Source organism: Musca autumnalis, unplaced genomic scaffold (assembly GCF_047663935.1).
Source record: "Musca autumnalis isolate F117 unplaced genomic scaffold, ASM4766393v1 scaffold_1, whole genome shotgun sequence".
Taxonomy (NCBI): Eukaryota; Metazoa; Arthropoda; class Insecta; order Diptera; family Muscidae; genus Musca; species Musca autumnalis.
The window spans coordinates 142143976-142171647 of NW_027411644.1; the positions used below are offsets into that span (position 1 = coordinate 142143976).

Below are 27672 nucleotides of genomic sequence, written 5' to 3' on the forward strand. Positions count from 1 at the left end.
ACCACCATTAAAAATGATAGAAATTGGACAAATGTTTAGACTTTATCACTCAAGAATAGTAGTGAATCAAGAAAAACAAACGCCTATTGATTTACTGTTAAGTTTAATTCGATAGTAACGCATCGGGATAGGCTTGGTATCGGACAAGCGGATTCTGGTATTGGTTGCAGGATTCTTCTTAACTGTCCAAAATCAAATCAGGCGGCTACAAATCAAATCAGTCGATATAAAAATTTATTACAGTCTACGACATCAACAAAAAAGTATGCTATGAATGGTTTCAATAAAGAAAATCTATCAAAAAGAAGGAAAAATAAAACAAAAGAATGAAACGTCAGAACGACAGAAGTAAACACAAAGCACTACAAAGATAGAGTAATGAAAATTCACAAATTCACAATTTAAACGAACAATGGTTATAGATACAAATTAAAAATAGGTATTGCTCGTTAGCTGTGTTCTACTGTTCCGCAAAGGGAGTTGTAGATATATGTACATGTGCCGAGCTGTAGGGTTCTAAACAGGCACAAGGAGCTTACAAAACAATAGATTCTAAACTAAGTTACTAACAATTTAAAGATTACTTTAAAGATGATTGGCAACCTGTTTGTTTATACATTATGAATGCAATACTAATTTTTTAAAATATGTAATGGTTCAGTTATAGATATCGTATTATAAATGTTATTATATATATCACACATGAACGTAATGGGTTATTAGATTCATAATTAGTTTCCACAGTTGACAAATTAATTGGCAAGAAATTAGGGTTATACGTGAAGGAACATCTAATCTTATTTCTCCGATCAAGTACGGACAGTCAATTAAGCCACGTGACAATTTAATAAAAATAGCACTCTTAAGCTGAAAACAGATACAACGTTTAATTAAAGTTTTGTGTCGTTGTGTGTCGTTTTGGCCGTTTTTACACTGTTGGGCATGATGCCGAAAAATTCAAATTCATTTGAAAAATAAGCCGACAAACAGATAAACGCTGGACTTTGGTATCGTCGTCGCCCTGTTGTTGTTGTTTTTTTCTCGACGCCCAACGCAATACTTTAATCAAACGTTGTATCTGTTTTCAGCTTTAGCGTAAATCTTCTTTTTTCAAGAGTAGGAAGATCAATTAACATTAAGCGGCTTCCATAAGTTGGGATTAGCACCGTCGTGTCCCAATGTGGACCACACAGGGCAAACAGATGGAATAGCATTTGAACCGACTCAATCTTATCAGAGTATGATTTGTAATAAGGGCTCCATAGAATGCACCCATATTCAAGAACTGGGCGGACAAGGCTAACAATAAACGTTTCATATTTTTGGCACGTATGTATTAGCCCAGGCTGAATTTTGGGGAGAGCTAATGTTTGCCATAAGAAGCAATGTCCTAAAAGTCGGCATCAGCCCCATGTGTGCAAAAAAAGTTATTCGGCCCATAGACATACCCAATAATACCATTAGTTTAAGACGTCTCTGACAGTCACAATGAGCAAACATACAGCAGTCGTGGTACCAAATATGTTTTGGCCAGTAGACAACGTATGCTTAGAGGCATAAAGGAATGGGTTAGCCATAAAGTGTGAATTTGTGCAAATGTCTGCCCAACAACAGTATTGACGTGGTTTGAGCAGCTTCATGAAGAGTTAAACATTACTCCGAAGTTTTTGGCAGAAGAAACTTGCTCAATCTATTCATTATTGATACGTATATTGATGTTCTGAAAAAATTATCTTTTGTTTTTGTGGATGATTAGGCACTTAGACTTGTTGGGATTAAGGAAAAGTTCATTAGCTTTGGCCCACTCGTGTACCTGACGTAGGTCGTCGTTGATTTTTTCGACACAGTAGTTGATATTATTAATATGATTACTCAAAAAGAGTTGTACGTCATCGGCATACAAACGTATACGACAGTTCTTTAATTGTTGCGGAAGGTCTTTGCGTACATGGAGAATAGAAGAGGACCAATTATTGACCCTGCAGGACACCTGTGGGCCCGGTAAGGGTTCAGAAATTTTTGCTCGTGTGTACACTTATTGCGAGCGGTTCGCAAGATATGACCTTATAAGATTAGCAGATGTAATTGAAAAATTGAAAGGTTGTAACAAAGATTATTATGGTCAACGGTGTCGAACGCCTTCCAATGGTCGAGAAGAATGAGGAAACAGACTATCAGTAACAGCTGTGGCCAGCACGACATCCAGATTGCACTTCGGTTAGCAACGATTTACGATTTAAATATTCACTAGTTTGGCTATGGATGATCTCAAATATTTTGGAAAGATAGCAAAGAATTGCGATCGGGCGAAACTCACTATTTGTCTCGGGAACGGGTATTATTTTAGGGTATTTATTTTTTATAATGAAATTGGTGAACTCTTTAATCTGACAAAACACATGAAATAACCATTGTTCAGGGAGACTTTAACGCGAAGGTAGGATGCAGCGCTGCCCCAGGAATAAGTGGACAGTATGGATTGGGAAATAGAAATGAAAGAGGTGACAGACTGATAGAATTCTGCCAAGAATACCGAATGAAAGTAGCGAACACACATTTCTGCCTACCGCCCAGACGACTGTACATTGATTTCATTCTCATAGATACGCGTCACTGTACGTCTATAACGAAGGCCTCGACATACCCAGGAGCAGATGTTCCTTCTGATCATAATCTTCTTATGGCAAATATGTGCACATATATCGAAGTCAAAAAAAAAAAAATAAATAAATAAATAAAAACATTGTAAAAAACTTGATATTGGAAAACTGGCAAATCCCCTCATTAAAAATAATATAACACATTTAATATAATAATATAACACATTTAAATTTACATCTGAACACAATTAATTCGGATGAGGTTGAAAGTATATGGCAAAGAGTTAAAACTACAATAAATACCATATCTCAACATGGTCTGGGAAATTCTACAACTTATGGATGAACGGCGAACGGAGCTCAATAGAGAAATTCAAACAGCCATACGAGCTGCAAAAACCGCTTATTTAAATAATCGGTGCGAAGAAATAGAAAGATTGACAAATCCTACACGATGATTACACAAGAAATTAAAGAAAGCTGCTGGTGTATATCGTAAAACAACTTCTGCTGTACTATACAATGATAGCAATGAAATAGTGACTGAGATTAGCGTAAAAAAGATAAAAGATCATTCTACGAAAATCAACCCACGCAAATATTGTCTGAAACGAGTATAACGGACTCTGAAGTAGAATGGGCCATTAAGTTTTTGAGGGACAAAAAAGCAACTGGACCTGACGAGATCCCTTTCGAAATATTAAAACTCATTGATGGAAGCAACCTACAACTATTTACCAAACTTTTCACCATACATATATGACACAGGACAATTTCCACAAGACTGGTTGAAGTCCACGTTTATAGCAATACCGAAGAAGAGCTATGCCAAACGATTTAAAGTCAACGTAGGGGAGTTAGTAATACGTCCGTTTGCTCTCATAATGCCCTTGTCGTCAATAAATGGGTTTAATGTCAAAAGTGGACTGGTTTTAGGTAAATGTTTCTTCTGTGATAATAAGGTGTATTCTTCTTGGAAAAAGTGTGCCTGGGTAAGCAGGATGAGTTTAGATTTGCCTGTCCGAACTTCTTCGAAGAGAATATCGCTTGCAGATCCTTGAGGGTTAAATCCGTGTATTATTCGTATGGTTCTCGCTACGTATGCAAAAGAGCGATATGCCCTTGATAAGGTAGAAAAGTTTCTTAACGGATCAATTTTCTTCAGATCGTTAATTGAAGGAGTTATGAATGTCTTAACGTGTTTTCGTTCCAATAAAGTATCATCTATTGGTCGAGGTCGGGGCCAACATTCAGTTGGTTCCTGAAGCCACGTCGGTCCGTGCATCCCCTAGTTGCAATATCAGCTGGATTGTCGGATGAATCCATGTGATTCCAGTTAGCTGTTCCAATTTTATCTATGATGTCCGATACTCGATTGCCCACGAAGGTATTCCACGCACATGGTGGGTTTTTAAGCCAGGCAAGGACTATTGTTGAATCTGTCCAAAAAAAATGTATTATGTCGTTTTAGATTAAGGTTTGGTACGACGGAGAATGTCAACCTTGCCAATTAGGCAGCTCCACATAGTTCTAACCTAGGAAGTGACATTTTCTTTACAGGAGCAACTCGATTCTTTGGGATTAGAAGATATGTATGTACTTCGTTGTTTTCCTCTAATCTAATAAATAAAGTCGCTGCATATGCCTTCTCAGAATAATCGCAGAAGCCGTGTATATCGATTTTACACGATGGAGTATACTGTATCCATCTCGGGACTTTTTGATGTTGAACTTCTGGACAGTTCCGGACGAAATTAGCCCATGCGAATGACGTCAAAGGTCTAAGTGCCTTGTTGTTTGTACAATGTGAATACGATCGTTGACTTGTCTAGCCAAAAATTTAGGGCAATTTTCAGTAAGTGCATTTCCTTACACTATGGACACTGATTTTTATTAAGACCGTCACGGACTTTAGAATTCGCATCAACATTTGTTTGAAACGAGCTAATATTTCTCTCCCGTTGAAATATCGAATTTTCCTTTGAAGTAGATGGCTGAAAATTGCCTACGGACTCTAAAGTCTTAAATAGCTGCGTAAGGAAATAGTCAAAGTCAATCCATTGTGGAATAATTGAGCTATCGTCCAAGGTATTTTCGAAGTCCTGTAAGTAAGTTCGGGGCATCTTTTGGGAGCAGAGGTAGATGATAATCGGATCCCATGTGGAAATGTCAACTTCTAAGGACTTTAGCGTTTCAAGGCAGCCAATAACTGATCTTTGCAATGACTTCAGTGATGAGCTTGAGTCTACAGTTACAACAGGTAAATTGAACAAAGTCCTCAACTGTTCGTTTACTTGCATGCGTTTGTTCTCATACCTGTCATTTAAGTTTTTCCACGCGATGTCAAATCGGTCATGCGTAAGTAGAACACAAGCTATGATGTCCTTGGTTTCGCCTCCAGTTTTCTGGGTAAGGAGATACAACTTTTCTACCTTGCTAATACTCGAATTTTTTATGTTAATTGCGGTGAAAAGGTCCCTAAAGGTAGGCCAGGTTTTATAACTGCCGTAAACTTCCGTATCACATGGAGGAAGCTTTAGGGAATAGTGGGTGGCGTAGTTTGTCACGCATTTATCTAGATGCTCGGTGGATTTGGTGGTAAGAACGTCTATTTCTGCATTAATTGATCCAAGTGTTGATTTGTATGTCGTGATGGCATTTCTAAAAGTTGATCGCAGCTTCGTTAAGTCCACGGGAGCTTCCCCTTCCTTAGATATATAGTCCCGGCAATCTTCGTAACAGCGCCTTCTTCTTCTTCTTTATTTGCAAATCCGTTATCCGGATATAAGCGATCATACAATAGAATTATTAATGTGTTAATATAAGTTCATATTTATATTATAATGATTATTCAGGCATAAACAGCTCTCTATTTCTTTCAGCCGCAATCACATTTCCTTCATCTTGGCAGCCTGTCCAGTCTTGGATATTTTTCAGCCAGTTCAGTTCTCTTCTACCTCTTCCTCTTTTTCCTTCTATTTTACCTTTTATAATGGTTTGCAGAAACTTATATTTGTCATTTCTCATGAGATGTCCTAGGTATGCAATTTTTCGAGATTTGGCATGTTGCAGCAGTTGTCTTTCTAATCCCATTCTTCTTAGAACGTCCTGGTTTGATACATGGTCGGTCCAGGGTATCTTTAAAATCCTTCGATAGACCCATATTTCGAAGGATTCAAGCTTTTTCTCATCGGTAATTTTGATGGTCCACGTCTCAACTGCGTAGAGTAGTACAGACCATATATAGCATTTCACAAATCTGGCTTTTGTTGAGAGGCTTATGTCGTGGTTTGTTAATACTTGTTTATACTTGAAAAAGGCATCTCTGGCCATCTCTATACGTCGTTTAATTTCGTTTGACGAATCCCATTTTTCGTTTAATAATACCCCAAGATATGTAAAATTTGTGACTCGTTCAATATTATTATTTTTAATTTTTAGGGTGGTGTTATATTGATCGTTCTTCCTACTCACAACCATGTATTTGGTTTTTTTAATGTTTATTTTTAGGCCATACATTTCGCTCACACAAGTAACTTTGTCTATGAGCTTTTGTAGACCAGATATGCTGGCAGCTATTATTGCAGTGTCATCTGCATAGCGTATGTTGTTGATTATTATACCATGTACTTTTATTACTATTCGTTCGCTTTCAATGGCTTCCTTAAATATTTTCTGGGAATAAATGTTGAACAGCAAAGGGGACAATATGCATCCCTGTCTCACTCCTCTTGAAATTTCAATTTCGTCTGTTGGTTCACTGTTTATCTCCATCCGAGCTTTTTGATTCCAATACAAGTTTTTTATGCATCTTATTTCTTTTTCCCCAACTCCAATGTCCTTCAATATTTTGATTAACTTGTCGTGCTGAACGGTGTCAAACGCCTTTTCGTAATCTATGAAGCAGAGGAAAGCATCTTTTTGGACATCTCTGCATTTCTGCACCAGTATCAGCATGGACAGCAAAGCTTCTCTCGTCCCCATGCCTTCTTTGAACCCAAACTGTGAGTCTCCCATAGCTTTTTCACATGCAGGATATATTCTTGTGTGTATTATTCTAAGAAATATTTTTAGAATGTGGCACATAAGACTAATGAGTCTGTACTCACTGCATTTCTTTGCATTAGTCTTCTTTGGTATCGCTACAAAGGTCGATAGTAGCCAGTCATGTGGGTATTGACCAGTGTCATATACATAATTAAAAAGTTTTACTATTATTGGTATATTGCGTCCATCTACTAGTTTCAGCATTTCGGACGGGATTTGATCAGGTCCTGTCGATTTCTTGTCCTTTAGTGTTATAATTGCTTGTTCTACTTCAGACTCCGTTATTGGATTTCCAGCAATATCCATATTAACGTTTTCATTGCACGATCTGCTTTCATCAGTAAATAATTCTTTAATGTATTCTTTCCAATGGTTTTTTGTTTGTTCCATCTCAAAAATTGGCTGGTTGTTATCATCTAAAAGCGTGGTTGTGGTGGATTTTCTATAAATTCCGGCCGCTTCTTTCAATTTTCTATGAAGATTAAAATCATCATGTAAACTATGTAGATGCTCAATTTCACGACATTTTCTATTTATAAGAGTATTTTTGGCAGCACGGGTTGCTGCTCGAATTTCTTTGTTGACTTCCCAGTATTTCTCATAATCCACATTTCTAAATTTACTGCGTTCTGCTCGAAGCTGTAAAATTTCATCCGTCATCCATTCTTCATTATTTTCTCTAGTACAGTTTCCAAGCGAGTTTTCTGTTATTTTGTATATTGTACCTTTCACATTATGCCAAAGAGTTTCCACATCGTTCAAGTCGATTCTCTCAAGTTCCTTATTTAGATTATCCTTCACTTGGTTTTTAATCATTGGATCATTAAGTTTTTCACAATTAATTCGGAGCCGTTTCTTTTTTTTTTTTTTTTTGAATTGTTGCAAGTTTTGTACGAATGTTCAGCATCAGAAGGTTGTGATCCGATGGCACATCTGCTCCTGGATATGTTGAGCATTTAGTCACGCAGGTCCTATATCTTTTATTAATCATAATATAGTCTATTTGATTACGCACTATATTATTTCTGTTATCCTGCGGCGATTTCCACGTATAAAGCCTTCTAGGATGTAATTGGAATAATGTATTGGCGATAGTAAATCCATTTTCTTGACAAAATTGAATTAATCTGTCACCTCTTTCATTTCATTGATATGAGAGAAGTCTCCCTTGTCCCGTATGGGATGTTGTGGAACAATGTTTTTGTTGTTTTTTTATGTGATTTCGTCATTTTTAGCAGCTTATTGATTTCATCGTAGAATTTTTCCACCTCGTCTGTGTTTCCATCACATGTGGGAGCGTAAACTTGAATAATGTTTAAGTTAAGTGGTTTTCCTTTTATTTTGACCATCATAGTCCTGTCGGACATTGGAACAAATCCAGCAACAGAACCAGCAACATGTTTGCTAACAATGATACCTACACCTTTTCTGCGTGTCCCTTCCATATTTCCTGAGGAGTATATCGACGCATTTTGGGATTTAAATGTGTGACATTCCGTCCACCATGTTTCACTGACGCCTAATATATCAATGTTTAATCTATTCATTTCATTGATAGTATTGTTTAATTTTCCAGACTCATACAAGCTTCGGACATTCCATGTTCCAATGTTTAGAGTTTTCTTGTTTTTACCTCCGGGGATTCTTAGCACCCTCGTTTGGCCGGAGACTGAGGGCCGTGTATTTTGTTCATTGTTCATATTGTACAATTTTCCAGGGATAATACATCAGCGGTTTCCCGTTGCCTTCTGATGGGTATATAGTTTTCCTTCTAGAATTCAGCCGCTCCACTGGAGTACAGACGCTGTTTGTAGCCGCCCAATATGGGATGAGACACTACCACATCACTTTTTTTTTTTGTTCGCCCCGCATATTTTATTTTTGCGGTACCCACCATACTGATGAGCGTTCCCCTATCCACCACCTGGGGAGGCGTCCGATGGGAGAAAAAGAAACGTGAAGAAGAAAAACAACTCCGCACGGAAACAGCGCCTTAAGTGTCTCCAAATGTGGTCTAGATGAACTCGTAGGGCTTCCAAAGCATGAACATTGTCCTCTGCTTTGCTACCAACTTGAAGGTCACTGAAGTCCATTAAGTCGTTATATACGTTCGTAAATTCTTGGGTGACGTCCATGATGAGAGGATCCCAAAATATTTTTTTCGAATTAGGCTAAATTATCATGAATGCTTCGAATGTTTAGACTAGCAAGTCTACACAAAAAATCGTTAGCAAATTCCAAAACAAGGGTGACCTTTACTGTTCACTATCAGCTCGTAGCGAAAACGTCCATGTCAAAACACATATACACACAAAAGCCCTATATGTATATGTAAAAAATTTCGGTGTCACTTGTTGGTAATGTTGAATAATGGTAATTCAGCAAAATTCCCAAAAAACTAAAGATGTCAAAAACCCAGGGGTTTGAAAGATTATCACAGATGTATGCCCTGTTTCAAAGCCCCACCAAAGCGAATCGAGTGCGCAAATCCAAATAATAAGTATGGTATAACTGTTTGAATTAGAATCCTCAAACCGAAATTAAAAGCTCATAGCAAAATTCCGAACGCAGTATAAGAAAGTAGGTCTCAATGTTTTCCAAATCTCAGCAAATATGGAAAATAGCAATGTCTATCGAGTTTTTTAAATCCCAATAAGTCAAAAGGTACTTGCGTTTAAATGTTTCGCAGAAAACATCAAAAATAGATAGACACGGTTACTCTATGCATGAGAAATATAGAATTTGTATATAAGGTCTACTGCGATTAACTCTCTTAATGAGAAATGTAACAGATGATATAAATATGTGGCTATGTACTTACTGCCTTATGTACTTGCTTTTTTTTGGTTTTTGATATCTCCTTTGCTCTGCGCTGTGTTTAGTTTAGTTTAATTGTTGAGACTTAAATGAAAGAGAACACTTGGTTTGGTATTTGTTCAAAGTTCTGATTAATTGTCCGTTATATAACAGTCTTTTTTTTTTTTTGCAAGTTGACTTGGTCACAAAAAATGTTCAGTATTTTAAACGAGAAATTACGTATATTTCCCCTTTCTTTTGTTTTTGTTAAAGTCTCTAGATCTTCACTTTATTTGCAATGATTTTTGTTATCAACTTCTCTGGTTTGTCTAGTTATGGTTTAGGTCACTACACTTTATAATGACTTAATTTTTAATTGATGTTAATTTTAGTTTTGTTTTTAAATTTATGCCTTTTTTTTAAAAAAAAAAACACCATCCGGCTCGAAGTACCAAAATGTTTACTATCGGGCGTGCTGGTTCTATAAATTTAATGACACAAACCTATGTTTATTTCGTATGTCCAATTTTGTAACCCTTTACCAGGGTTTCGGAGTCGAGCCATTTTTCCTTCGACTCCGACTCCAGGCCAGTTTTTTTTCACGACTCCGACTCCGGAGTCGACTCCGAGGGTAATTTCCTATACCACTAAAAATTAATAAAATTTGCTAAATTTTTCAACTTTTCCTATACTAGGACCCTATATGCTTATCTGTTCTTTTCTCTAAGACAATTTGTAATGCAATGCGATGTAAAATTGATGTTCCTTATTGAATCCGCTGTATCTTATATCAAAAAGAACAACAACAGCAGAAAGAATTTAGAAAGTTTCAGTTGATTTTGCCGAAATATATGTACGAGTATACCCTCAGATTATCAATTTAAAACAAAAACAAGTAAAAAAGTGTCAGTCGGCTTTGCCTCAGCCTGTATATATTGAAATAATTTTTCCCAAAAAACGTATGTAAATCTGTACTTAGTTCGGCTTATGTAATAATAGGTTCTATTTAGAATAATATCCATCTAAGTAAGAAATGAGAGTTTTAAGTAACCATCATTCATTGTAAGTTTGATTTGTACATATTTAAACTTCCATGAGAAACAATGTCACATTCCAATGATAATTAATATACATACATATTCAATGTCAGCATTTAGTAATTCAAATATTATAGCATTTTTCTAAGTTGTTCTAATTCAGTATTAATGTGTTAAGACAAGGCATTCAAAACGTACTTCAATGTAAGCAATTATCACAAAACAAGTAAAAAAGTATCAGTCGGCTATGCCGACAGAGATATACCATCAGCCTGTGTATATTGAAAAAATTTTTTCCAAAATAATTATTTAGGGGTTTTAAAAATATTGGGAATTTGAATCGACAAAAATGTTCATTAGGATTAGAGATCAAAAGTTTTGCGGGGGAGATACTAAAAGGAATGGATCTACATTGACCATTATGGAAGTGGATTTCCAGCCACTACATATGGTGCCATAGGGGGCTTTTACACCCTTCGGGATGTTTGCTCAAGAAGTATGGACTTGCTTCTGAAAAACGTTTACGATCATAATTGAGGCAGCGAATGGAAGTTGCTTCAACAAAATTCAAAGTGATTCGATAGCAGGTCATAAAGTGAACTTATCCGAAATTTTGTGTGGGAGGTACCCGAAGGGGTGGACCGATTGAGTCAATTTTGGAGCCTCATCTAAGTCTGGTAGAAATTGCAGGATGTGCAAAGTATGGATCAAATCGGTAACTTCCTTCAAGAGTTATCGTGCGCAGAAATTTTCCGAACATTTTCGAACTTTTGTGGGGGAGGTACCGGAAGGAGTGGACCGATATAGCCCATCTTCGAACTTAAACTAAGTTTCGACAAAATATTACGAAAGACAAATTTTGGATCGAATCGGTTGATCCGTTCGAGAGTTATCGTGCGCTCCAGCCAGCCAGACAGACAGACGGACGGACATTGCTGAATCGACTCCAAACTGTCTGAAACACATTTGGTCCAAACATACCTGGGGTCTAAAACCATTATTTCGATGAGGCACATTTTGCCCGTATGAAAGTGTATATACCCTCGTTAGAATAAATGCTGTGGGTATAACAAGTAGAACTGCCGCGTTTGAATAATTTTTTTTTGTACGTCACCGTCACATATCTTTTTCGTTTTATTTTGTCGAAATATGAAGATGGGTATACCAACAGTAATTTGTTACTTACAGATTTTACGAAAGCGAAAATTTTTTGCTGACTCATTTTAAAGTACATGTAGAATAGAATATGTCGAACGGATAAAAATTAGCTGAGATATGAGCGTTAGAAAGAGAAAATTCATTGTGATTTGTATGTAACATCGAAGTTTGAAACACGGTTTTCTCAAAATAGCATTTTGGGATTATTATACGTATAAAAAGATTGTACTTAAGCAAGAGAATTTTTAAAAAAAATTTTGACTGATTTATGGCGAAAAAACTCTCAACTTTTTTAGGTAAAATCGAAATTTTGACTTCTACAGTTCACATTTTTCTTAAATGCATATTTTTTTATTCGTTTCGCTTAAGTACACGATTATTATGTTCTTATGATCCCACAAAAACATATGCTGATCGGTTTATTCGTTTTCGAGCTACAGTGGTCACCGCAAACTGCTTTAGTAAAAACAGTGTTTCGTAGGTGGCCATTTGTCAGAAAACTGTGCAATATTTTTCAACAAAAAAATAAATTCTGAAAGTAGCTCAAGTTATTATAAATCAGATGAAAACAATATCCTTTGGAAAAATTGGTAGATTACTTGTAAAAATTCATGAAAAATTTCATTTTTCGTGCACAATAAGTGACCATAACCCCTTAATTGTGGACAAAATAAACTTATAATACTTTTTCCACATTACATTGTGAAGTATAAATAGGTGAGATCTAAAACTAGTATTCCAGAGTGTATATAAGTATGTCATAAATGTGATGGTATGTTAAGAAGTTGATTCATATTGAAAGATGCTATTATAATTCTATTGTTATGGAACATTACTGAATATAATAAATCCTTTGCTTACAAGTTTACTCATAGATTTCCTATAAAATGAATCAACGATTTATCAAAATTTTAATAAAGTTAATCTCTCTATCATAAAAAATAAAAACTCTTTTGAAAAATGTAGAAAAAACATTTTGCCCGGAGTCGGAGTCGAGCTTTTTTTCACGACTCTAGACTCCGACTCCGACTCCAGCAAAATTTGCTAGACTCCGACTCCGACTCCGAAGCCCTGCCCTTTACTAAATTTGTATGGTGAGTTCAGAGAAAAAATTTTGGGGTTAGACTTCAAGATCCGTTTTGTTATAGAATGTTTCAATAAATTTATTGGTTTTGCGTTTTGCACAAATTAGGGTTGTAATTCTTGTTTCAATTTCAATGTTTTAGTTTTAAGATTAAGTTTGACTCTTTTTTCTTTTACTTCAGTTTATGTGGTTTTGTTTATTTTATATAGTTGTAATATACAAAATATAAATTTATTAAATTCGTATTTGTTGATTTATAACTTTAATTCACGAACTTCACATAAATTCGCTTTCTTTGATAAAACAATTTCAATTATTATAGATTTAATTTTCTTTTTCACTTTTGTAGTTTCTTCCTTTTATTTGGTTGCTTGTAAGAATTTTGGTGTTCTTATTTAGTCGAAGTTAAAAACCAACTGATTAATTCTCTGTCCTTTTGTCTGTTCAAAGCCAGCGAAAGAAGTTGCAAATTATACATAACAACAACAACCGTTACTTATGCTTCTTCATTCTAAGTGTTGAGATTTGTGTGATTGTTGTTATATTGGTTCTCACTTGAGAGACAATTAGACAAATGGATATAAGAGATTGTGCAGAAGGGAGAAACCACGAAAAGGAGAAATAATAAAATGCAATAAATAGGTCAAATATGCCTAGTATATGTGTACATACAATTATGGGGCTTTCCTAAGTATATTTTACTTATGGCAATAATCAAAATAAAAAACAATTCAATATGTATTTTTGAATGATCATATATGTAGAAATAGTTCAATGTTGGCCGACATTGAACAGTCAGTATTGCTATATGCAGTGGAAATTTGGACCATTAAAACTGTAGACAATAAAAGGCTCGAGGCATTTGAGATATGGGTTTACAGAAGAATACTAAAAATACCCTGGACAGCTCACATATCCAACAAAGAGGTTCTCAGAAGAATGAACCGCACCCGAGAACTAATAAACCATATCAAAAAGCACAAGATGAGGAATCCCAAATATAAACAACTTCAAGAAATTCTCCAAGAAAAAATGGAAGGTAGAAATTTCAAAGGTAGAAAAGAAACAACTTGGCTCAAAAACATACAGCAAAAACTCAGACTACATTATCAACACATTACGAAATAGAGAACTCTTTAGTCAAATCATAAATAACATTTAATGAATATAGAAACTATGTAATTGTATGATCGCTAATATTCGAAAATCGAATAAGCAAATAAAGAAGAAGATCTTACAAAAGTTTTCCGCACACATTTGTCAGTATATGTCCACGTTTTGATATAGCCCACATATAACGGAACCTCCCAAGTTTCCATATTTTGAAAATTTGTAGCTATTTGTCAACGTTTTGATATATACCCCATAGAACTGTACCTCCCGACTTTCGGTATTTAAAAGTGGCTGAAATGTTGTGTTTAGTTTTTGATAGTCGATTGTCAGATTGAAAGTTAAACGATATCGTACGATGTGAAGTCTTTAAATGGATATTTCTACTGAAATGGTTGTAACTTGGCATTTCGGGTTCTAAATGGACAGAAAACATTGATATCTCGTTGGTATTAAATCTTGTTTAAACGAAATTGATATTTTTATTAGCATATTCCACTTCTACTAGGAATAAGCCTTAACATGACGGAAGAGCTAAGTACTTTTATAAATGATAGGAAACTTATTTTTCAGTTTTGCTTCAATGCAACTCGTTTTAAAAATTGGCTCGACCGAACTTACCCCTTCCCTACGTGTTCAAATTTATTTATTGTTTATTCTACATTTTTATTGCCAAACTGATATGATATTTTCTGTTCACCTTTGTGGAGAAATACTTACCATCGTAAATAAAAAAACGTATTGATTGCAGGCGTTTAAAATGTATGTTTATTTAAGTATAAAAGTGAATGGAATGTATTAGGAAATTTATTCGAGTTCGACAAATGTTTTTACACATATGTATTTTCCTCAAAGTAGGCGGCTTAGAATTCCCAGGATGATAACCATCTTAAGCCGTACATAGTGGAGTTGGAATATGTAGCTAGTGGTCCCTTCATTCCGTACGAAAGCGGGGAGAATAAAATAAAGCTATAAACCGTTATACAAAGCATTATACTTAGTATAGGTAAACGAATAATACGTGGAAGACTATTTGCGATATAATGGAAGATTACACCTGTAATAGAAGAAGGTAATTTCAATCAAAGCATTGTATTAACTGATATAAATATTAATTAACTAAAGCTTTAATACAGCAATGTGCACCATCACAAGTAAAGATTAAATATTGTGCCTGTAGGATTCGTTTTTAGCCACAACAATTAACTGTTACAAACTGTTCATCGATTGGACCATCAATACGGATTTTTAGAGAATTTTTGTGAAAATGTACCAGGGATCTTAAGATATTCCAGGTTAGAATCTGAGACAATTTTTTAAGTCCAAAAGATAAAAAAAATTTTCTTTTTCACAAAAATTTTAAATAATTTTATATTATACTAGTGGAGCCGGCAAACTTCGTCTCGCAGACATGGATTAAATTTAATAATTTGAATTCAAATTTTTTTAGAGAATTTTCGTGAAAATGTACCAGGGATCTTAAGATATTCCAGGTTAGAATCTGAGAATTTTGTTTAAGTCCAAAAGATAAAAAATGTTCTTTGCACAAACATTTTAAATAATTTTATATTATACTAGTGGACCCGGCGAACTTCGTCTCGCAGACATGGATTAAATTTAATAATTTGAGTTCAAATTTCTATTCCTTGAAATCACGTTGCAGAGATCAATAGCATTTGGGAATTGAATCTTTGATTGTAAATTTTTAAGACGAAGTATAATGTACACTAATATATATGGCGAAAACCAAAAATGTTTTAAAATCGATGAATACAAGTTTCACCCATTCAGAATTTGCGAACTGTTAACATATCCTATATAGTATGATATACATTCTTTAAAATTAAGTGTTTTAGGAGGAATCCCATAAGGTCACCCATTAAAATTAATTTACGTGGAAGCTGTGTTGGCATCAATGTAGAAAAATAGGTAATAATGGGTTGATGCCAACAAGTTGTTTTATGCCCAAAGAAAGACTCAAAGAATACTTCATGGGCAATATGATACTAGTGTATCATTTTGCGATATATCCACTCCATCCACCTAAAATTGATGCTGACATCTTGAAGCCGGTTTTTTTGAATTTCTTTAATAATTCGGACGCGCAAAAAGATAATATTTAAAGCTCATAATAGGATTATAAAGCTCGTGATTTTACGTCGTTTAATGCATATCTCAGGAGTGTGTTCCTTACAGTATCCTAGTAATTGGAGTCTAAAGGCCAATATTTGATGCTATAACTTTTGCGCGCATCGTCCAATTTTGTGAACGCGTACAGATTTGAAACCAGAATTTTTTTTATCCTCTATGCCAAAAATTGTAGATGTGCTTGCAAAAAAAATTTTTAATTTTCTTCCAATGGAATTGCGAAGGATTTTTGGTTTTCGCCATATTTCGAGTAAACTGTGCAGAATGAATTTATAGTAATATCTTCTCGTCCTCATATGTTTAAGATCTTTCATCTTAAACTGAAGTAATCGTAGCTACTGTGAGTAGCAATTATGTGCGGAACTTCGTTGATGTAAAATTTTTCGTTGAAATTAAATTATTAACCCTTTTCAGGAGCGAAATTTGTACATTTGTTGTGTCTAAAGAAAAGATTTTTATTTAAAATCCCCGTGCGTCTTTTGAAATGCAAATAAAGCTCGCAACATTGATAATTAAGGACCTATTAATGAACTCCTAGCGTGTTTGGTATTGATCCATTATATCAGTCAACGTTTTATTATTTTTCGATTAGGACAACAATTTTATATAGACCGTAAAGAAAGATACATACATCAATTTTTTAGGTATTTTTATTCCCTCCACTATAAGATGGAGGGTATAATTAACTATGTCATTCTGTTTGTAACACATCAAAATATTAATCGGATACCATATAAAGTAGAATATTATTGACCAGTAGTGCGATTCTCTGACTTATTTCGGTAATTAACGATATTATTCGGTAAGTTAGTGACTAATAAAAAGTAGTAGTAAAGTTCTGCCGATAGCAACAGTGTTGTCAACATTTATTTGAATTTTCATTCATAAAATTGAGGTTTAATTTAAAATATGTTAGAGAATCGCACCACAGCATAAAACTGTCCGTTGGAATCAAGATAGAGCAGGCAATATTTAAGATAGTCTTTTATAATTTGTACTGATCCACGTTTCGGCATGGCCTCCCGATTTTCGGTATTTTTAAAGCTTTCGATTCATTATCCCAGCGAAAAAAGTTTTTGGTGCATGTCCACGTTTTTATATAACCAACACAGAGCGGTACCAGCCGATTTTCTGAATTTTTCAAGTTTTAGCAACATTATCCAACCGTAAAGGCTGAAATCTGGTTTCAATATAATTTATGGTGTAGGATATACAAATTCTGCCCAGTCGCCTTTTCTACTTGTTTTAGCGTATACAATAGAAAGGAAAAAAATTTGATAGTTGGTCTTCGGTAGAGGTACAAACCTTTCTTACACCTTTCGATAAAGCACCGATAGAACGACACCGTCCGATATTCGTTATTTTGGGTTTGTCCACCAAACTTTTGTTTTGTCTGTTTCCTTTTTTGCAGACAATTGTTGGTAAAGTTTAATGTTTTAATGCCCAAAGTATGGCTGTTTCAACATGGCGCTGCACGGTGGACGAAAGCACTGATCTAGCGGCGCGAAATTAATAACTTGCAAACGAATTGAGATACGTCACTGAAATTTTGCACAAACTCAGCTTATACCTGTGGGTAATAATGGGCGAAGTATGAACAATATCGGCTAATGTTTTGGTATAGCCCCCATATAACGGTACCTTCCGATTTTCGGTATTTTGAGGATTGAAGCCACAATTTCGTAGCAGTAATTTGGTACTTAGGGTTCCTAGTGGTCACAAAATATTGTAATTTCGCATTCCCTGTTCTCACTGCGTATTAAATCTTCTTACAAAACATTTTCAATACGGATTTATGTTTCGATGTAGCCCCTTTTATGGTAACCCCGATTCGTTAAATTTTTACTTGTTATCCCATATTTAATAACATATTTAGCTATAATATGGTATTATAGTGTCTCCGGGGGTAAAACTCCTCCTTGCAAACATTTTTCAAGATAGGTCCAGATTTTGATTTAGCTCCCATACTAATGCACAGCTAAATTTGTATGAATTTCATGCAAATCCCTTATTTTAAAAGTGCAGTCATCAAAAGAGTTGCAAATATTTCCAGCCCTAATGTGGTTATTCCTTATCCAGAGAGTCCAATTTCATTCCCCAAAAAATAATGGAACACAAGTTCGGCCGCGTTTACAAGATGCCCTCTATGGAACAAGCGCGTACAACCCATAAAAACACTAAAAATTGAATTTTTTGAAAATTTACCGCTATATAACTAAGTACCTCCAGACCCCAAACTAATTTTTATAATTTAAATCATACCCTCTGCTATTAATTAAAAACAAATATGAAGTTAATTTTTTGCTACAATTTTTTAAAATCTGATGCAACAAAAACTCTTGTATTTGATAGTGAATAACTTAGTGAATGTTTACAATAACAAAAATAAAAAAAAAATAAAAACAAAATCTTTGCCTGCAAAGTGTCGGTAATCGATACAATGGAAAATATTTCGCAATTTTATAGTTCGATTTTTTTACTTTCGCGCCGTTAGATCAGTGGTTTCGACCAGTGTGCCCTGTGCATATTCTTGGTTACTTATATACAGTTGATAGGATTTAATCGAATCTTCTCGTGGCACTGGAATATGTGAAAACATATCACAACCACATCAAAAGCATTTCTGTCGTTACTCACGGTTACAATGAATCTAGCTTCCCAAAATAATTCTCTAAAAAATTGTTGGACACGGTGTAACAATCGTTTACAATTTGGGTCTTTTTTCATTTCATTCAAATAATTTCAAAGTATATCAAATGTACTTACTTACTTAGCTGGCCCATTACAGAACATTTGTTCCATAGGCCGAACTAAGAAAAGATCTCCAATTCTCTCTATTTGTCGCTTCGCACTCTGGAATACCGTGCCTTTTCATCTCATCATCCACTTGTTTGCGCCATCTATTCCTTGGCCTGCCAATTCTGCGTGCACCGCCAAGCGGTCCGTATTTATACACCTTTTTAGCGGGTTCATAATCGCTCATTCTTATGATATGGCCTACCCAACGCGATCGCTGCATCTCGATACGTTTAACGATATTGATGTCGTTGTATAGCAGATGCAGCTCGTGGTTCATGCGACGTCGATATTCACCGTCAACGCAGATTGGTCCGTAGATCTTGCGAAGAATTTTTCTCTCAAACACACCAAACACTGCCATGTCTGCTTGCGCAAGTACCCAGGCTTCGGAGCCATACATCAGCACGGGTAGTATCAGTGTTTTGTAGAGCGTTATTTTTGTTTGACGAGATGTGGCTTTGTTTTTAAACTGCTTACTTAAACCAAAGTAGCATCTGTTGGCCAATACAATTCTTCTTTTTATTTCACAACTGATGTCGTTTGTTGTGTTTACGGAGGTGCCGAGGTAGACGAAGTCTTTTACTACCTCAATATTATAGGAACCAACTTCAATAGTCGGTCCGAGCTCAAAGGACGCATTGCGCGTCGACACCATCAACTTGGTCTTCTCACCGTTTACCGCCAGACCCACTTTAGCTTTTACTGATCGGCCTATGATGTCTATATCATCAGCATAAGCAAGTAACATGTGACTATTGGTGTAGATTGTGCCACTTCTTTTGACGTTTGCCTCTCGTATAACCTTTTTCAGCAGGATGTTAAAGAGATCACACGACATGCTGTCTCCTTGTCTGAAACCTCTTTTAGTACCAAACTCTTCGGAGAGGTTCTTTCCTACTTTAACTGAGGACCTCGTGTCAGTTAAAGTCATTTTGTAAAGCCGGATGAGCTTTGCGGGGATACCAAATTCAGACATGTCTTGGAATACCTTTGAACGCAGCGGTCTGTCGAAGGCTGCTTTATAATCGACAAAAAGGTGGTAGGTGTCGATCTGCATCTCTTGGGTCTTCTCCAGGATTTGCCGCAGGGTAAATATCTGGTCGATGGTGGACTTGCCAGGTCTAAAGCCGCATTGGTATGGTCCTTTTATCTCGTTGACCATAGGCTTTAGTCGTTCGCACAATATCCCTGACACGACCTTGAAGGCAAAAGGGAGTAGACTTATGCCCCTATAGTTAGAGCATACAGTCTTATCTCCCTTCTTGTGGACGGGGCACAGGATACTCAGGTTCCAATCGTCGGGTACTCGTTCTTCCTGCCAGATGGTGCTAACTAGATGATGAATACACCTTATCAGCGTGTCGCCCCCGGTTTTGAACAGCTCGGCTGGTAAGATATCGGCTCCTGCTGCCTTATTATTCTTCAGCCGATTTATTGCTATCTTTACCTCATCTTGGCTGGGCGGTATACATTCAATACCATCTTCTGGGATTGAGACTGTGGCATCTTCGTCGTCTTCGCTGCTATTGGATACCAACAGTTTTGAAAAATGTTCTTTCCATATCCTGAGTACACTATCTGTCCGTTACCAAATTACCTTGCTGGTCTCTGCAGGAGGATGTGCCTGTACCAAAGCCATCAGTTTGATGCTTGACTCTTTGGTAGAATTTTCGGACTTTATTCTGGCTCCTGTAGAAATGTATATCAAATGTATTGTAGTAAAAAATAGTTTTGATTTTGCTTCCAATCGTTATATATAGGAGGACGCACTTCGCTGCGTTGCGGCGGTTCCATTCTAATGATGACCTTGCTATTTCTAATGGTGGTCGCCTATGCGTATGTATGTGGCATCACTTTAACTCTGAAATTATGTTTTCAAATTATGGAATTTTTAGATATATAAAATTTGAGGCAATAAATGCAGTTTTTCCTTTTCCAAATATTTTCTTTTGATTTTTCAGTTTTTTAATTTAGCTTGTTGACCTTTTGTACTGTTGGCAAATAAAACACAAGATTTTACTGCATTGCTTCCCGACGTTTCGTCACTTTTTTGGCGACTTCTTCAGGGGAGGTTCGTCTATTTAAATAAAACATAATATTCTTAAAATCAATCACAATTATGAGCATATTAATTACTTACAATATTTCTTTAAGTAGTGTTACATGGATTTTATATTTGTAAATATATAATGACAATTATTATATATTATATTTACAAATATAAAATCCATGTAACACTACTTAAAGAAATATTGTAAGTAATTAATATGCTCATAATTGTGATTGATTTTAAGAATATTATGTTTTATTTAAATAGACGAACCTCCCCTGAAGAAGTCGCCAAAAAAGTGACGAAACGTCGGGAAGCAATGCAGTAAAATCTTGTGTTTTATTTGCCAACAGTACAAAAGGTCAACAAGCTAAATTAAAAAACTGAAAAATCAACAAATAAACACTTGACCAAACGAAAATACAAAATCATATTTTCTTTTTAGTCAAAATAGACGTGCGTATACTGGGAAATAGCAAAAATTTCCACTAAGCTGAATTTTGGTGGCAAGCTAGAGTTTGCCATTAGAAGTAACGTCCTAAAAGTCCCCATCCCATTTGTGCAAACGAAGTTATTCAGGTTCAAAGGTAATTTTTTGTGGCGTTAGTCAATTTTTTTTTTTTGAATTTTCTCAAAAACGGTAAGACCTATCAGAAATCGACTAAAGTAAAAGTTGTAGGCTTTAAAAATTGTCCACAAGAATGATCTTTATGACTTTTCAATAGGAATCACCATTCTTGAGATATCGTGATATAAGTGTCAAATTACGCATGAGAAGAAGTAAGCTACGTAAGAACATCATGTGGCGTACGTGTTAAAATAACAGCGCCATGTGTTAGGTACTTCCACAAGCTTTCAAACGATACCCACTTTGCGGTAATCGGTTCAGTTGAACCTGGTATAGCCCGGTTTTAAATCTGGATTTTCAGGTCAAATAACCGGCGAACCGGATCCGCCGCCCATTTAAATTACACATTTCCGTAATCAGAGCAACAAACCCTAACTTCTGACAAAAAATCAAAAAAATCGGAGAGTTTTCGTTGGGATCCTACTCGTTGGGCTTTCGATTACACATGTAGGCTATTTTTGCATAAAGTGACTCTAATGGAATAACTCTACTAAATACGCTCCGATTTTGCTGGAATTTTTAAAAGATAGGTATAATTTCGCTCTGCAAGGAAACATATATATTTTTGGGGGTTATTTTAGCCGTTTCACCTGAATATATGTGTATTTCCCTTATAACTGCATATAAATAAGGTGTTTTTTTAGAACGGCTATATCTCAAGAATGGTTCCTTTTAAGAAAAAGATTACGAATACCAAGCTATTCCCGGCTACGCCCATGGCTATATCAAGTTCTAATTTGATTAGACTATTTTGCATTTACTAGGCAGTGTGTCTTCAAATACAACTCTGATTTACTAACACATATCGACAATCTTCATTCATAATTTTACAACTGTTTTTGCAGTTGTCTGGACGCCTACGTCACACTGGCAAGTTTTGGGTTTTTGGCAATCAATACATGAACTCAACTGTCCTGTCATGTGTAATTGCAGGGTTATCTACAAGTTTGCTGGAAATGTCAAAACAGGATTCCTATTGGTTTCAGAGATATATACCCCATTTGCTTTAAAAGGTTAATATTTAACCATGTTTAAAATCTGAACCCTATATAAGAAAACAAAGCCGAAATAAGGTTTTTCTCTATTGGGCCTCTAGTTTCATAAAGTGATTGACAGAAGTTGGTTGCACACGATTAGTTAAAAAATGTTGCACAGCGTTATTTTATTAATTTAATTACTTGGTAAGAATATTTGGAAACATTTATGTATGTGACATCACTTTAAAATTTTACTTGGAATTGTGGTCACAAAATCGCAAAAACTTCTGAATTTCATAAGATTTTACATCAGAATTTGGACATTACAAATGTCGTTAAAATAATCAGAAATCCACAGGATACTTCGCTATAACCGATCCGGCACCAATGATTACTTCCTGCATTACCAAGCAAAGAGAGCTCATTACTCTCCGCAGTATTATGCAGGTTCATCTCCGGTTCATCTGAATAGAACCAACCAATATTTGTTTACAAATACCGTTATATCTGACGAAAGGAGAGGAATTGTAAATTATAATTTTGTGGACATGTAGAGTATATAGTAGCCGATATTTTCAATACCTAACATGTTGCACATATGCGTTATAACGGCACATATGCGTTATAACGGCACATATGCGTTATAACGGTACTTTTTACTCGCTTTATGAAAAAATTTCAAAATATTAGCATTCTTTAATGGTTCACCAGGATAGAAACACCCTAAGAATTTACACAAATCCTTTGTTAGATGTGGTAAACTTTAACAAAAAACTATTTATAATTATAAATAAATGCCGTTAGTGTTGATTGCCAACAAATATTGTGCAAACATTTGTATTAGGGTCTTGAAATTTGATGAAAATCGAGGCTTAGAGCTCTAAAAAATATTTTTATGAAGAAATCGGTAGAAAAAATTTATAGAGACAAAATTTTATACTGAATTATGTTCAAAATTTTCTATACTACAAGTTACATTTGATAGGTTTATGAGTCCGAAACAGAGGAAATATGGTAAAGATAATTCAAAATTCTACCTTTCCAATCCAAAATTTGATATTTTATCTCAAGAAAGTGAATGCAAATCGATGGGTTCCACCCAGTTTCGTTGGCTGTGGACTAAAAATAAAGACAATTCCACCGCCGAAGGCTCCATCTCACCATCAAGTCCTTGGAATTTCAAAAGGTTCTAAGAAATTTGATGTGAAGAAACAGCTTAGCGATAGGGAAAGGCAGACGTTAATTTTTTCGAAAGGAGGGGTTTAATTTTGATGGTTATGATGTTCACACATCTTTTCGTCATAGTATAAGTACCGAAAAAATATTTCTGATCCGTTATTACACAAAAAATAGCGCCTATGTTTCTGTGTTTTCCTTGTCATGCGATATCTTCTAAATCAAAGCCCTTGATGTTGACATGAAGCGTTCGGCGGTGGGATTTTCTTTATTTTTTGGATCTGTAGATGCTCACAGCCAACAAAACTGAGTGGAACCCATCGATTTGCATTCACTTTCCTGAGATAAAATGTCAAATTTTGGATTGGAAAGGTAGAATTTTGAATTATCTTTACCATATTTCCTCTGTTTCGGACTCATAAACCTATCAAATGTAACTTTTTTGTAATTTTATTGTAGTAAAGAAAATTTTGAACATAATTCAGTACAAAATTTTGTCTTTGTAAATTGTTTCTACCGATTTCTTCATAAAAATATTTTTTGGAGCTCTAAGCCTCGATTTTCATCAAATTTCCAGACCCTAATACAAATGTTTGCACAATATTTGTTGGCAATGAACACTAGCGGCATTTGTTTATAATTATAAATAGTTTTTTGTTAAAGTTTACCACATCTAACAAAGGATTTGTGTAAATTCTTAGGGTGGTTCTATTCTGGTGAACCATTAAAAAATGCTAATATTTTGACATTTTTTCATAAAGCGAGTAAATAGTACCGTTATAACGTATATGTGAAACATGTTAGGTATTGAAAATATCGGCTACTATATACTCTACATGTCCACAAAATTATAATTTACAATTCCTCTCCTTTCGTCAGATATAATGGTATTTGTAGACAAATATTGGCGGGTTCTATTCAGATGAACCGGAGTGTATATAATTGCTTACACATAATTCCTCTTATAATAACATATAATACTTATTTTCCATGGTCATAGCCAGAGAAATACAAAATATTTGTTGTACAACGTTACATTCTAAATGTTTTTTTTTATTTCTGGCTATTTTACTGGTTACCTGTAATAAATAAATACGTAGTTATTTGAAAGACGTATGTATGCTGGGTTGTAGGTACTTATTTTATTTGTTCTGTTTATGCTGTAAATTATGTACTTATTTTGGACGACCCAGTTAATGTAATTTTAAGTGGTTATTTATGGACATTTTGTATACTTAAAATAAGTGGTTAAATATGTAAGGAAGTATTTCTTTCCTATGACATCCTCTTATAAAAATAATGGGACGGACGGTCGATTTGTATGCAGTTACTCTGCCAATTACTGAATAAAGTAAGTAATATGAGTTATTTTTCTAGGGAAAAAATATCGTCAAAATGCCCGTGACCCCTACTTCACAACCCAGCAAAAATGTCATTACAAAATAACGGGTTTTATAATAATTTTCAGTAGTCGTAACTACTTCAAAATCAACTTACTAGCCCTCTATTTTAACAAAGGCATATTGCACTGAATAACTAGTTATTCCAAGGCTAAAATAAACTAAAAACATGTTGCTGGTTTACTCAAAGAGTGTCACACCTCAAAAACACAGTTTCGAGGAAAACGCGTTTTAAGTTGACTATTGAAATTTGACTTCCCAACTTAAAATGATTATTACACCAAAAATAAAGTAACTACTTTGGCCATCTTTTGTCGATGGCCACACTAGAGCGTTTTAATTGAAGCGTTTTTCTTCAATTCCCTTTTAAAGCTTCATTAGTGTCCACACACAAAGGCAGTTTCATTGAAATTTTAAGTTTGGCACGAGTATTCTTATAGGATAACAATCTACGAATAATCAAACAAAGCAATATTTCAAACACAGAAAACAACGTACAGGGGTTTCATTACTTCATACCCCTCGCCTATAAACTTGAAGTCGCCATGTAGAAAGAGCGCTAGTGTGAGCAACGACTTTGCACAGAGCTGGCCAGATGATCTGTACAAGATCAACCATGATTTGAGGTGTTTAGTCCATACGTTCAAAAAACGGTTTTTGTTGATTAAGTCAAACTCCTAGTAAATAAGCTGAAACCCATGTGTCATCAAAGATTTTGTAATTTTCTTGTAATTTTCTTTTTAGCGGAAAAACTAACAATAGTGAAGAGGAACTGCATCGTTTGGCCGAATTGGAGAAAGATGCTGAGGAGGCTCTTAAATTAGCCCAGCTACAAGAAAAGTTGTAATAATCTTGCAATAAGTAAAAAAATATAAAATTTAATATCAATCTTTTCAGGAAACTTGAGAAAGAATCTAAACAGAAAGCTAAATTTGATGAAGAAAAACGACTTGCTGAAGAAGCTAAATTGGCAGAGGAAGCTAAATTGGCAGAAGAAGCTAGATTAGCCGAAGAAGCCAGGTTGGCTGAGGAAGCCAAGTTAGCAGAAGAAGCCAGGTTGGCAGAGGAAGCCAAGCTAGCAGAAGAAGCTAGATTGGCAGAAGAAGCCAGATTAGCAGAAGAAGCCAGGTTGGCAGAAGAAGCCAAGTTAGCAGAAGAGGCCAGATTAGCAGAAGAAGCCAGATTAGCAGAAGAAGCCAGATTAGCAGAAGAAGCCAGATTAGCAGAAGAAGCCAGAGTAGCAGAAGAAGCCAGGTTAGCAGAAGAAGCCAGATTAGCAGAGGAAGCCAGGTTGGCAGAGGAAGCCAAATTAGCAGAAGAAGCTAGATTGGCAGAAGAAGCCAGATTATCAGAAGAAACCAGGTTGGCAGAGGAAGCCAAGTTACCAGAAGAAACCAGGTTAGCAGAAGAAGCCAGACTAATGGAAGAGACCGAATTGGCTGAAGAACCTAAATTGGATAAAGAAGAAACACTACTGGAAGAAACCAGTAAGGACGAAGAAGCAAAAATTGCAATGGAAGATAATATCGAAAATGCCAGTCAAGTTGTAACGGAAGATTTACAAAATAATGAACCTACCCATGAGCAGACTGCTGAGAATAATACTGATCAAGCACCCACTATTCTCTTAAACATAAGTACATCCAATGAAGATTGTATTGAAACTGCCACTGATGAAGAATCCGAGGAAGAATAATAGAAAACGAAGTTTGACTTAATTTTTAAATAGGCAAAATGCCACATGGGACCTTTTTTATAATACAAAACGTGGATTTATTGGAGATGAAATGTAATAAAATGCTAAGAATTTCGTGTCTTCTTGTTGATGTGAATAACAAATAAATAAAATCATTGCATAAAATCAAAACTAGGAGCACGCTCCCTTTTTTTGGGAATACAATATTCCATAACAGCCAAATAAAATTAGGAAGTATATATATATATATATATATATATATATATATATATATTTATATTTATTTCTATATATAACAAAATATTATTGTAGTTAAGTTTAAATAAAAACTCTAGTAATAGCAAAAAAAAAATTGGAATTCTAAGGAGACAATTTTTAGGAAATGTGCACTTCTCTAACACAAACATGGAAGGAAATACTTTTTAAATAAAGCTGCATCTACGTTTTACTACGAGGAAATCATCCTATGTGTTTGCGGAGGTAGTAAATGAAAATAAACCAAAGGAAAAACAAAACAACTGCAGTATAATGTTCGTTGTAAAAATATGTAATTCCTTCATTAAATATTGTTCATATAAACAATATTTTTACCTATGAATTTACAGTGTTGTTGTTGTCAACTTTTTATTTGCAAGAGAGAGAATAAACAAACGATAGACACATTCTCATTAGAATTTGACATCTATGCGAATACACAAAGTTCCACTTCTACTAAATGGTCAAATTCTAAAGAAAGAAAAGTAACATAATTTGTATTGTGAATAATTTACTTTGTAATTAAAAATTGCCGGACACCTTGAAATATCCAGCGACTTTAAATTCTATCTATTTTATTAGGAATACAATATGTGAGCATTTTATCATTTTCTTTCTTTTTGTAACATTTCTTATAATAAGATTGGTTCGGAAATCCCAAGTAGTCCAGAAGACCAATGCCAATTTCCATTAGCGCTACAACGACTAATA

At 35.1% G+C, this 27672-nt stretch overlaps 2 protein-coding genes across 6 annotated transcripts in view; one reads left to right on the top strand and one right to left on the bottom strand.

Annotated features, from left to right (window-relative positions):
* Nucleotides 1-26877, top strand: part of LOC141387151 (uncharacterized protein CG45078-like) — a 125666-nt gene extending 98789 nt beyond the window's left edge. Inside the window, exons 7-8 of one of the 2 annotated variants that reach the window (XM_073956376.1) lie at nt 25755-25853; nt 25908-26877. In XM_073956376.1, the coding sequence (XP_073812477.1) occupies nt 25755-25853; nt 25908-26706 (898 nt within the window). In that variant the 3' untranslated portion in view covers nt 26707-26877. The remainder of the gene's footprint in view (nt 1-25754; nt 25854-25907) is intronic. The other variant, XM_073956385.1, reaches the window with a different exon arrangement.
* Nucleotides 14578-27672, bottom strand: part of tw (Protein O-mannosyl-transferase 2) — a 420790-nt gene continuing 407695 nt past the window's right edge. For all 4 annotated transcript variants that reach the window (XM_073956337.1, XM_073956329.1, XM_073956348.1 and 1 more), the window contains exon 13: nt 14578-14889. In XM_073956337.1, the coding sequence (XP_073812438.1) occupies nt 14696-14889 (194 nt within the window). In that variant the 3' untranslated portion in view covers nt 14578-14695. The remainder of the gene's footprint in view (nt 14890-27672) is intronic.